The sequence below is a fragment of the Grammomys surdaster genome, unplaced genomic scaffold (assembly GCF_004785775.1).
Source record: "Grammomys surdaster isolate TR1022 unplaced genomic scaffold, NIH_TR_1.0 197, whole genome shotgun sequence".
Lineage (NCBI taxonomy): Eukaryota > Metazoa > Chordata > Mammalia > Rodentia > Muridae > Grammomys > Grammomys surdaster.
The window spans coordinates 3,027,650-3,041,455 of record NW_021604642.1 but is presented as its reverse complement, the minus strand read 5'-3'; the positions used below and the strand labels follow the sequence as shown (position 1 = coordinate 3,041,455).

The following is a 13,806-nucleotide window of genomic DNA, read 5'->3' as shown; positions in this document are numbered from 1 at the left end:
TTTTACTCATTAAAGGTCAATTTTGTTATTTTAATTTTGTTTTTAGTCAGTTTAAGTAATTTGTATCTTAATAATTTCTTGATTAATTAGTTCATGATGCCATATATTTGGATAAATTCACACATTTATAGTTGCTTAAAAGACAGAGAAGGACAAACTTAATATAGCAGAGCCTAAGTCAGAAAAACACTGGTGATGTCTTTAGTTGAAAGTAATTTTCCACTCCTGATATTTGTGAGTTAGCATTTTCAACTGGAATGTCAAAAGCCTCTTTTCTCTGGATTACTAAAAAATTATTGATGATTTAGAGCCAAAGATGATCTTTTTGTTTTCCAAGAAAGTGTCTAGTACCCCATTGTTATAAATTTTCTCCAGAATAAAAAATTCCTTAGATACCTAGATACTTTTGGGACAGTGACAATGTTGAGATGAGATAAACATTGTTTGTCAGCTGCTGTTACTCAAGATGGCCATAGTATAATACTCAAGTAACCTGATGTACATTTGAGTTCTCTTGATTTTGAAATCACAATGCAAGGGAGTGACTTACACACTATACATTATAGAGAAGTTTTAATATGCTAGTCTTAGAAGATTTATCATTTTGTATGTACCTATTTTTTCACAGTTCAGTTGATAACAACATTTGAGGATGATTTATCAATAATAATTTTGATTTAGTTTTGTTAAGACAAAAGTATAGTCATATATCTTTATGGAGTAAAATATGACTATATGCATGTAACAAACCAACTAAGTACTTCTATTTCATCAAACATTAATCATTTTCATGTGTTGGAAATGTTGATGCTTATTTTTTCTCTTTAATTTGAAATCTAATGTAGATTTTTGTAGATAATAGCTAGCCTACCGTGATATAAAGTACATCTAATTCTTTGCATGGAACTCCTTTAATGAACTCAAATATATGGAAGAATAATACATTATTTTCATACTAAGTAGATAATCTAAATGGAGCTTTCTCTATGGATGCAATCTCTCATGCAAGGACAGAAAAGACTAGAGAAACACCCAACATACCAACACTATCTCACACATTTTCGAATAAGTATTATGGTCACATCTGTTGGTCCATTCCTCCAATAATTCTAACAGATAGTAATCATTCAATGCAAACCAAAACAGAGACTGGAAAACTAAAATAAAATCAAACCTGTTAATCTCCCTTATGGTAGTTTTAAGAGGAATTTTTTTCTACCTATAGTCTCAGGATTTAGGAACCAGAGAAGGGAAATCATGAATTTGATATTAGGCTTTGCTTCATAATGATACTATACATCCTAGATAATTTTAATTTTTAAGAGGAAAAATGATACCAAGGAAAAACTGTCTGTGTGCTTGATCAAAGCTAATTGAATATTTTGGAGGTTTGTATGACTAACATATCATAAATTTCATAACCTGTTTTATGTGTCAATCTTGGCTCTTTCTAGCTTCCATTCCTTTTCAAACACATCATGCTCTCTGGCTGAAACTCCCTCCAGTGCTTTGTTTACTTAGAAAAAAGTCTGTTTTTATTAAGAATACTCTTTCTGTGAAATGAAACTTCTACGAAATTCTTGATCTCAAGAGTTTAACATTTGTTAGTTGTTAGAAGTTTGTTTTGCAGATTATTATCCTGTCAGTTCATCTTCTGATGCATTGTGTAACAATTGCTACCATTTTGCTCAGTTTTTAAAAACATTTTACTCAGTCCTATCGAAATTTACTCATCTACATCTCCATATTTGCTTATCTCATGAAATATTTACCGAATGCCTATTGCTTTGCAAGCAGTATTGCATTTAAGTTTTGCAACAGATCTATGTGTTCTCTCCGCTTCAAAGAAGGCTAAATGCACATCTAAAGAAATCAAGTAGTTTCTACCAAGTTGCAGCTAATAAGACAGAAGAAAGTCTTGAATATAAACCTGCCAAGCTACTATGCTCCACTTCTTACTGAATATTCAACCCCCTTTCTTTCTGCACTTTCCACTGATTCTTCTCTGCAGAATTTGTGAAGCTTTCCTAGAATCAGAAATAAATTTTGGGTTCCTAGTGTTTTGGGTTTATCATGGTATAGCTTCCTAGGGGGACATTATTCAAAATAACCCTTGGGAAAAACATGAAAGAAAGCATGGAGAAAAAAGAACTATAAAATATATATGGGATGCAAGCTCCCATCCCCTTCTCCCAGTCACTAGTGTACATATTCTCAGTGAAAATCCCAGTGACTCATAATGTAGGTAATATCTTTAATTTATCTTTATGCTATGCTAGAGATTAACAGTACCTTAATAGGACTAAGCTTAGGTTTCTCTTTCTGCATCCTCTCCTCTTTCTTTCAATTTCTCGTTTTTCTTTTCTTTTTCTTCACTAACTTTTCCTCTTCCCTGGCCTTTCTTTCTTATATTCTTATTCTCCTTTTTCTCCTCTTTGCCTCTTTTTTCTCCTTCTCCCCCACACTCACTCTGCTCACTGTCCTTCTCCTCCTCTCCCATTTCAATCTTCTCAAGAAGCATATAAGTGTTTTATAAGTGAGATGGTACACTATAATCATCTTGGTTAGTAGCTTTAGATTTTTTTTTCACAAATCAAATCAGAAAAGCACTCCAGAATCAAAGTACAAAGAGGATGTGAGTCTAAGCTGTGTATTAAATTTCTGTTTTCAAATTCCATCTCAGTTGAATTTATACATTTGGATAATATAGGAAAAAGTCTGAATAATTTGATTTATTGTGAAGCATTTGGTAAATAAACAACATCAAATGCATACCTGAGTGATGTACAATAAAAGAGCGCAGCTCTCTGGAATTATTCACCCTCTCTGGGGTTCCTTATTATTCTAGGAGAATTTTCACTTTGCTTATGATTTATCAGTTAACTAACATTTTCTAGATTCTTCACACATATTTTTTAAATGTCACAGCTCTTCGGAAGTGCATTTATACAGCTCATTTTTTAAAAGGAAGACACTGAATCAGAAAAGATCTGCTGTTAGCCCCAGTTACAATATTTGATACTAGTAGGTAGAATTTCTGAGATTTTCAAGCTCAGCCTTCTGCCTCCTAAATCTGTGCTTCAAACACATCCTGCTTTTTTGCCCAGGTAACAAATATCAAAGACAACTAATAGCACTTACCATGTGTTCCTGAAAGCGTTTTAGTATCTGGGCTGAATATTAATTTATCAGGTGAGTAATAAATTCATCATTCCCAGCCTGGCGTTTCATGTGATGAAATTGAATCCCAGACAGTATTGTCTTTGCCAAGGCCTCACGATGAGCCACAAGACATAAGCCATGACCTAGACATCCTTGCCTCATTCTCATACATTCTTATATATTTGTAAGATTGCAGCTTCATGTGCACTACCATTTTCTCCTCCTAGACAACATGCATATAAAATGCAGAAAGCAGTCATTTCTCTTTTTTCACCTACAGATACTTGTCTTCAACAAGCTTGTTCAGACTGACTAATTGATGTTTGGAGTCAAAATTAAAATTTCTGACCCTTTTAAAAGAGGAGTTTTCCTAAGTGCTCAGTGTGGTGAATAGGAAATGCACCTGCTATGAATGGGGCCTATAGATTAGGAACCAGGATATGCTAGGAGTCACAATTTTTTCTCACTAAAGTGTTATAGAATGCAATCTTTTTAGGATATGTATGGTTGTATCAACTGAAGCTCAGAGAGCAGAAAGAACCTTAAATACAAGGTAACGCAGACATAATGAAGCTGGGCAACTATAGAAGATTAAATAGTAAAAATCACCTCCCAGTTCCACAGAAATTTAGTCATTTGTCTCTAACTATTACTTATCAATTTGGGTATATTCCTTCAGAATTTCTATATATAAACATAAGCAAAAATACAACAATTTTTTTTACTCCATTAACATTTTGTATATTTACAAAACTAAAGGAGATCTTGGAGACTATTCCATATTGTTACATATAAAAATTGGTTTTAATGGATGTACTGTTACATAACAATTTACCTATTCTTGTATTAATGGGAATTCATGCTGTTGTTAACCTTATACTGTTATAGCAATATTGTAGTGATTATCTGTGTATATGTCATACATGTGTAAAAAATGTGCCAAGTCAAAGTGTATGTACATAATTTTTTACTTTAAAAGAGAAATTAGTTGAAACACCTGTGATCAGTACATTGATATCCAGAAACACATAAATTGGGTAAAGCATGTAAAGATGGAAACATGTTTTTAAAGCATCATTGATTCTGCTCAGTCAGTAAACCTAATAATATAAACAAAAAGCCAGAAGTGCTCTTTTTTAAATTTTTTTATTGGATCTTTTATTTATATTTCAGATGTTATCTGCTTTCCCCATTCCCTACCTACCCAGGAAGCCCCTATCCCATCCCCCCTCTTCCTGCTTCTATGAGGATATGTTTCCACCCACCCTCCCACTCCCACCATCTCACCCACGGTTTTCCCCACACTGGGGCTTCCAGCCTTCACTGGACCAAGGACTTCCTCACCCACCTATGCCTGACAATGTCATCCTCCCCCTATATATACAGCTGGGGCCATGGGTCCCTCCCTAAGTGCTCTCAGGCTAGTGGTTTAGACCATGGGAGCTCTGGTTGGTTGTTATTGTTGCTCTCCCCATGGGGCTGCAAACCCTTTCAGGTCCTTCAGTCTTCTCTCTCACTCCTCCATTAGGAACCCCATGATCAGATCAATGGTTAGCTGTGAGCATCCACTTCTGTATATTTCAGGCTCTAGTAGACCTCTAAGGAAACAGCTATATCAAGATTCTGTCAGCATACACTTCCTGACATCCACATCAGCATCTACCTTTGGTGACTGCACAATGGATGGATACCCAGGTAGAGCAGTCTCCAGACGGCCCCTCCTTCAGTTTCTGTCCCACGCTTTGTCTTCATATTTGCTCCCATGAATATTTATCTTACTCCTTCTAAGAAGGGCCAAAGCACCCACACTTTGTTCTTCCTTGTTCATGAGCTTCATGTGGTCTGTGAGTTGTATCTTGGCTATTGCAAGTTTTTGGGTTAATATCCAATTATCAGTGAGTGTATACCAAGTGTGTTCTTTTGTAATTGGGTTACCTCACTCAGGATGATATTTTCTAGTCCATCCATTTACCTAACAATTTCTCGAATTCATTGTTTTTAATAGCTGAGTAGTACTCCATTGTGTAAATGTACCACATTTTCTGTATCCATTCCTCTGTTGAAGGATATCTGGGTTCTTTCCAGCTTCTGGCTATTATAAATAAGGCTGCTAGGAACATAGTGGAACATGTGTCCTTGTTATGTGTTGGAGCATCTTCTGGGCATATGCCCAGGAGAGGTATAGCTGGGTCCTCAGGTAATGCTATGTCCAATTTTCTGAGGAACTACTAGACTGATTTCCAGAGGGCTTGTACCAGCTTGCAATCTCACCAACAGTAGAGGAGTGTTCCTCTTTCTCCACATCCTCGCCAGCATCTGCTATCACCTGAGTTTTTGATCTTGGCCATTCTGACTGGTGTGAGGTGGAATCTCAGAGTTGTTTTGATTTGCATTTCTCTGATGACTAAAGATATTGAACATTTCTTTAGGTGCTTCTCAGCCATTTGAATTTCTTCAGTAGAGAATTATTTGTTTAGCTCTGTACACCATTTTTAATAGGGTTATTTGGTTGTCTGGAGTCTAATTTCTTGAGTTCTTTGTATGTATTGGATATTAGCCCTCTATCAGATGTAGGATTGGTAAAGATCTTTTCAGAAGTACTCTTTGACAAAACTTTAGAGAGAAAATTACAAAGAGGTCAGAGTGAAGTAGGAGGGAGTAAAATAATCTTAACCTATTCTTCTCTCTTAATATTAATCCTGCCTTTTGCTACAGCTCAGTCTGTGTGCCTAAACCTGGCTACAGTATTGTACAAACTCAAGAGCAGTAAACTGGTAGAAAGACCTAACTGGGACTCAACAGGAATTTGAGAATTTTCAAACAGTGTTCAACTAAGTGATGGCATGAAAGGTTCTAGGTTATGGTTCCATTGTATCTGTTACAGAACATGCTGAGAAGAGGTGAGACTCATAGAAGAAGCAGTCATCTAACAAAGGAACACAGAATGTCATTTAGACAAGAAGGAAAAACTTCAGTGACCTAATGCGTATCGTGGTGACAAGAATTCATAATTCTACATTTTCGTACTTGAAAGTCCTAAAAGTATAGATTTGTGATATGCTTAGCACAAAAAAAATTGATGTTAACTCTCTTGATTTAATTGTTCTCTGCTACATACATATATCAAAATATCACACCACGCCCCATAAATGATATAGACTGTTATTTCTCAAGATTTCATGGAAAATAAAAACATGAGTTGATGAGCTCTAGGATTTACATATTAAAATGGGAACTAGCCAAATATACTATTTATTACGACCATTTTGTTGATTTAACAACCCAGTATATCTAAAAGCACAATTCCAAGTTATATAGAAGCAATTGAGATCATCATTAATAACTACATGGTGTTCCTTTTTATGAATATGGATTGATTTAAAATTAACCTCCTAATAGTAGACACTTAAATATCTCTGTTCTCCTGTCTAAATAATTCTACATTGAACTTATTTGTGCACAGCTCATTATTCCTAGAAGTTAGATTTTTAGCAAAAATGTATGTATATTCTTGCTTATTTAAAATAACTAGCAAATAAATCCCTTCACCAATACTTAATATTTAATTTGACAATCAGTGTAGCATGTAAAATGATATTTAATTTTTCTTTCTATTATTTTAGGGAATTTGACCAATTTTCATATACTTCATAGTTATTTTAATTTCTTCTTATATTTTCCTGCTCATTATGATTTCTACTTTTTGTCAAACATACAGAAAACTAAAAAATGAATTAGAAGAATTTCAATAGTTCAAATGATTGATGGACTAGTGAAATAGCCACAATTCTCAAAAGATGAAATATAAATGATCAGTCGATATTTTAATGTTTTCTCCTCTGCTGTATACGTGCCCAGGGCTTCAGACCATCTCATGTATGCTTGCTGGTTGGTGACTCTGTTTGGGAGATCTAAGGGGTTCAGGTTAGTTGAGACTCAGGTCTTCCTATGGAGTCACCCTCCTCCTCAGCTTCTTCAAGCCTTTCCCTATTTTAACAACATAGGTCCCCAACTCCATGCCATTGGTTGGATGTAAGTATCTGTGTCTGTCTCAGTCAGCTGCTTCTTGGGCCTCTCAGAGGATAGACATGCTAGGCTCCTGTCTGTAAGCACACTGTAGCATCAATAATAGTGTCAGTTCTGGGAACCTCCCCTTGATATGGATTCTAAGTTGCAGTGAGAGAAGAGCTTTTAACCCTGGAGAGACTTGAGGACCCAAGGAGTAGGGAGGCATGGTTGGCGGGGGGGGATCATTCTTTTGGAGACATAGGAGGCAGAATGGGATGAGCAACTGTGGGAGGGTAGACTAGAAGGAGGGTAATGACTGGACTGTAAAAGCAAATAATAATAAAAGTAAATAAAAAAAAGTAAAATCCTGTGTTCTACTCAATGATGTCTTTAACAGAGGAAAAAAAGTTTCTCCTTTACTAGCCATCAGAGAAATGCAAGTTAAAGCTATATTGAGATTTCAATTCACACCAATGAGGATGGTAGTTGTTAAGAAAATAAAATCATGTGCTTTCAGAAATGTAGACAAAAGTGAATCCTTGTACAATGTAGGCTGAAATATAAACTAGCCCAGTAATGGAGTTTCCTTAGAAAACTAAAAACAGATGTATTATATTACCAGACTATACTACCCCTTCATGGATACCCAAAAATTTCCAAACAATAGGTCACAAATATGCACACCCATGTTTACTGCAGCCCCATTCACACTAAGTTAAGTTATGGAATTAACCTTGGTATCCAACAACAGAAGAGTGGATAAAAAGCATGTCATATATACAATGCAATATTTTTTAACATAAAGAGTTAAGTTTTGTCCTTTTCAGGAATATGGATGTACCTAGGGTTAATTATATTAAGTGAATTGTGTCAGTCTCAGAAGACAAATATCATATTTTTCCTCGTAAATGGGTTTCAGGTTTTATATTAGTATGTGAAATGATTAACCACTCATTTTGGAATTGCATACCAAATAATTTATATTTAATTCCCTAAGTTGAGATGATGTATTATATAGAGCATATATGTTTTTGTCTTTTCTTATTTCTTTTACAAACTAACCTCTGCTAAAGCTATCAAGGTATTATAACTGTCATATCTTTTAAAAATAATCTAAATGCCTCCTAGGGAATATCTTATTATTCTTCTTTTCAAATGTATATTTTAACATTATCACACACATTTGTTTATTCTTTGGGATAGATTTTGAGGCTATTTTGAAAAGATTTTGTTTAGAATTATTTTACATTTATCTAGTTTACTAGAACAGATCTTTAAATTGTATCTTCACCTTGAAGATCACCATACACTTTCCCATTTGATTCAGACCTTCTCTTATATACATTGATAATTTACTTTGCCTTGTAAATTCCATATTAAAGCTCTCTATACAAAGTATGATAAATTATAAATTATATTCTTCAGCCTTCACTGTAGATTGATGAAGATGATAGGTCAACATTTTCCACATTTATATAACACAATGACAGTAAAAGTGGTTAAGTCACCTACCTTATTTATTTACTCAAAATGGTGTTTGGCTTTTTTAAGTGGAAAAGAGTTTACTTAGACATTGATGAAAAGTCATAACGGGTGAAAAACTTGTTGGTCTGACAGAAAAGAATAGAAATAGGGTAGTTATGGAAAAACAGTCTTCTTATTGTCTCAGTTCCTGCTGAGACATGGAATCATATTCAATATTTATGATTAAAAAGAAACAAGACCAGGAAGAAAAGGCAGAACATAGGCCAGTCAATAACTTCAGAGCCAACATACATGCAGAGTACCTCTTGCCAATTTTATAACCCTTCTGAGTATTATAAAGCACTGAAATGCATGTTCTCTTTGCAGTTCTATAGTGTATCCATATATGTTTTAACATGAGAAAGACTGTTTATATTTTGCCAACCATTTCACAATGACTTTTTGTAAGAACTTGATAATGGATTGTTGATATATTTTTGCTATTGAAAATAAACTGTTTCAAAGAATATAGTTTAATGTTTAGTCTCCGATGAGCAGGTATTTGTATTATCTGTGCTAATTTTTCAGCTACATAGACTACAACATGAAATTATGTGACCTTCTAAAACCAAATTGGAACAGGGCCAGATCCCACTTACAAATTTCTCTGTCAACTGGAAATACAGAAGCTGACTATAAACGAGTAATGAGAAAGATATCTGATACCTTCAGAGTGCTATTTCTTCAGACTCTAATCATTTAGAGTACATTTCCATTGTGTACAATTCTCAAATGTTATGCTGGATTTACCACCTACTTGTTGTGGCCTGTTCCATCTCCACATATTATGCCCAATTTCATATCTTAAAAACTAAGAATCCTATTTAAGTTTTTATTAGAAAGCTTTTAATATCCTTAACTGGTCAGATTTTGTGTCACTGTCACTGATGAATCAGTACTACAAAGAGACAGTAAGTTTCCTGGAAAAAGTTATCTCTTAACAGAGTTCAGAGATATTACAAACTGAGTCTTAATTCAAGAAAGTGTGTGGGAGGGGAACATTTTGCAAGTATGTTATCAAGGTCATTCAAGCCTTGTGTAGAGGTGTGGGCTTGATATAACCAAATAGCATTTTAAATTCTTTTTCATTTATTGGAGTCTCATATATAGTCTCAGAGCAAACCAAGGATGCAATACCAGGCAGGTCAATCAAACTCTAGAACATAGATGACAGAACCCTTGTTACAAATACTGTAAAGCTTGATTCTGCATTGTATTAGAAATTATCCATTATGATCAAAAAGGATTTACTATGGGGATTCAGACAGTTCTGTACATGCAAATAAATAAATAAAACTCACCATGTCAACTGAATGTAACCAAAAATTCGTATGATCATTTCAGCAAAACTTGAAAAAGCATTTGGCAAAATTTATTTCATGATAAATACCCTTAATAGACTACACAAAAGTTCCTATAGCACAAGCTAAAGGTCATATATAAGTCAATAGTTGACATCATACTTCTGAACTAAAACTAAGACAAGGATATACAATGTCCCTACAACTGTTTAACATAATGCTGGAAGGCAGAACCTTCTTCATCATAATGACCCTTATTTTGTTATTAAAAAGGGGGGATATAATAATTCTTTCATATGTACTTCACTCATGATTATTACTAAGCTTGTAAACAAATCAAATATGATAGATGTATAATTATTATGATACAGAACTCTAAAAATGTGAGCCATATTGTGAAACAGAATAAATAATAAAGAAGTAATAGACCTTTAAATGACCATTTTCTTCCATCTTGTTTTATCCCTGTTCCAAAATGTGCAGATTAACTGTGAATGTATTTTGGACTATTTCTATGTTGACTCCTTTTGCTCGTGCATCTCTATGGTCTGCATGCTTATTAAGTGAGTTCATATGTGTTTATCAAAGGCCTGCTATATGTGGACTTGTATTGGGAACAATATAACAAAAGCAAAGTACTATCAAAACACAGTTTTTGAGTGGACCACATCTTCCTTTCAGTAATTCTTATTCTGAAAGAGGGAAGAGGGCTCTCTGCATATCTGTAAGGACTCAAGTTGTACAAGGTTGTGGGTATTTTTTTCCTCTACTGAATTCAGAGGACTCCTTTTTGCTTCCCCTTGATCCATCGCACACAAAGAGTGGGCTTCAACCTACAGGCTTCGGAGTACCATCATTGGCAATGTAAAAAGAGAGATGATGTAAAAAAAATAATGTACTGTTTTTTATGCATCTAATTAGCTTAACTATGAAACTATGCATGATTACAGGTATTAGTAGGAGGATGCATTGATTAAGCCAATATCTCTTCTGTATCAAGCTAACAGACTGATAATTTCCACAACTGGTCATTTTATCAAGGGCACTCCTGGCTTTTAGTCAAGCTTAAGCATCTTGTTTACAAAAAGCAGTAACTAATCACAATAGTGGAAATGTTAACAAGATCAGAATTGCTAACATCTATTAAAAACAGCTATAAAATGTAATCTGTATAATCAACTTGTTTGGGGCAACTATCTCTCATTGTATAGTATATGTTAATCTTCTTACCCAGAAATACTCAAGGAAAGAAGCTCTGGAGACACATTAACAGCAGATCTACCATTCTTGCATTTCTTCTTCCAGGGAAACAGAAGTATCTATGTGCCAGCAGAAATGATTGCACCATTGATAAATTCCGGAGGAAAAATTGTCCATCTTGTCGTCTCCGGAAATGTTATGAAGCAGGGATGACTCTGGGAGGTATGATATTTTCTCCTTTTTTTTTTCATTGTCCTTCTTTTGTTCACCTTCATTCTTTATAATTGTTGCATTAGACCTAGATTCTCCTCTGTAATACGTCTAAGAGTACCAGCTATGCAATAGATTCAGATTAGCCGTCTTATGGTCCCTTCTTTATTTATGCCTATGGCATTCATAACTTAGGGTTTGGCATAGAACCAGGAAGCATGAAGGAAGGATCAGAAAATAACAGAGCATGAATGAGGGTGTGGTTTTTAGATTCAGTTTCTTAAGTGTTATATTGATACTGTTGCTGTTCAGTAGTTGGAATGAGAGAAGTGCATAATCAACACTGTCACAGGTGCAAGATGACCATGGCACAGGCAGGCTCAAAACACCTGAGACTATCCCTCTGCTAACTGCTGCATGTACTATAGTGACAGCCAACTGGAGAGTAAAGCTGCTTCTCTTTGGATCCTGTAACTAAGATACCAAACAGAGCCAGTTTCCTATCCTGTGTCTCCCAGAAATCAGCAAGCATTTTAATCATTTCCTTTTCTTTACAAATCCATTGATCATTTCCAAAAGCATTTTCCCAGTAGCACATTAGCTTCTTAAAAGATATAGCCCTTTCAAGAGTGACCCTCTATCATAAGACTCTGTGTCCTATGAGCTTGTGTCTACCATGAGCTTTGTCATTCTTCCAAAATGGCCTCGTACTACTTGCTTGACACATACTTCCCTGCTTCTAATTCTTCATATCTTCATCTGCCCTGTGCCAGAATCCACTCTGTTGCCTGCTGCTTCCAAACAGATGCATCTTTCATGAGAAAAAAGAAGCTCGTTAGTCTACATTGATTTAGAAATGGAACTCAAAGAAAAACAAATCTATTTCTGAGTGCCTAAAACTATAACCTTATATTTGATTACTCATTATCAATCAGGAAAACCCAAGTGACTGGAATCTAGCCCACTTTTCTCCCACCTCATGGGTAATTTAGAACAATTGTTTTTTCTGTCTATCTATAAGGCACTTAATGCCTACTCTGCCTATATATCATAGTAGACAACTACATCCTCCCTTCCACACAGACCAGTAGTACATTTAATGAGACCATACTACAGCAAGGAATTTGTTCCAGGCTATATCTGTGAGTTTCAATAGGAGAGTCTCAAGATATGTGTAGTACTCTCCGACGTCACAGTTAGAATCCCTGTGAGTTATTTTCCAGGCAAATCAGATTCAAATATTTGACCAAAATCCAATCTTGTTTTTGCTTGTTTTGTCTACTCTAAGGATGTAGTATAGTTGTGGTCTGTAGTGCAGAAGAAGACACAAGATCATTGGGGTGGGCAGAAAGAAAACCAGGAGAGGTAACAGGAGAAAGAGTTGGCAGACAGAGTTATACTGCATGAGTGTTGGAAATCTTTAGCCAAGTTCTCTCATACACTCATTTCTCAATTATTTAACCTTCTGTGAATTATGCATGGCAGACAGTGGCATCTAAGTTAAAGATCCCCTGTCTTGTAGTCATTTGCAAGTCTTTCTAGGCCTATTTTGATGCAAGTCAAGTTTAATTATAAAATACTCCTTGTTAAGACATTAGTTTCATGTCAGAGTCCATTTTCTCCATTACAAAAAGAAAAGGAAAAAGGTGTCTTCTGACATGGTTACAGTGAGCCTCTTTGGATGAAAAAATTGCATATAACTATACAGTGTAGCACTCAGACATACATTTCTGAGTTAAGTCACTGAAAAGTGGTACAAAATGCTTTCTGATTGGTTAAGTGGGGGAAAAGTGGCCACACTGGAGTGGGCTTGGTGAATACATTGATAAATTGTTATGGATGGTTTTGACCTCAGTTTCCTTCCCATGTATCTCTGAGTGTCAGATACATAAAGGACAGCATGTTAGGTACAAGCTATTCAGGCTAAGAAACTTGAAGAAAAACAGAAAAAAGATGCCCACAAAATATAAGGATCATTTTGTTTTCTTTTGCCATACAGCAGATTGAATCTAGAGCCCTGTTCATGCTAGGCAAGTATTATTCCACAGTCATATACGTCCAGGAAAGTCATAGACGAATTATTGATGTTGTATAAATGACTTTACTTTTGAAGTCTGACAAGGTTAAAGCCTAGAACTATTTTTTACTCCATGCCCCCTGCGAGTGTCATTTTCATTATTTGTAGTTTATAGATACCATCCTCTGGCTAGGCAGTGGTGACGCACGCCTTCAATCCCAGCACTTGGAAGGCAGAGGCAGGAGGATTTTTTAGTTCAGGGCGAGCCTGGGCTACACAGTGAGTTCCAGGACAGCCAAGGCTACACAGAGAAACCCTGTCTCAAAAAACCAAAAAGAAAGAAAGAGAGAGAGAGAGAGAGAGAGAGAGAGAGAGAGAGAGAGA

General features: G+C 35.3%; 1 protein-coding gene across 1 annotated transcript in view; it reads left to right on the top strand.

Moving 5' to 3' along the window:
- The window catches only part of Ar (androgen receptor), a 163,869-nt gene that overhangs the window by 121,651 nt on the left and 28,412 nt on the right, over window positions 1-13,806 (top strand). Inside the window, exon 3 of the mRNA XM_028770032.1 lies at window positions 11,301-11,417. Coding sequence (XP_028625865.1) covers window positions 11,301-11,417 — 117 coding nt within the window. The remainder of the gene's footprint in view (window positions 1-11,300; window positions 11,418-13,806) is intronic.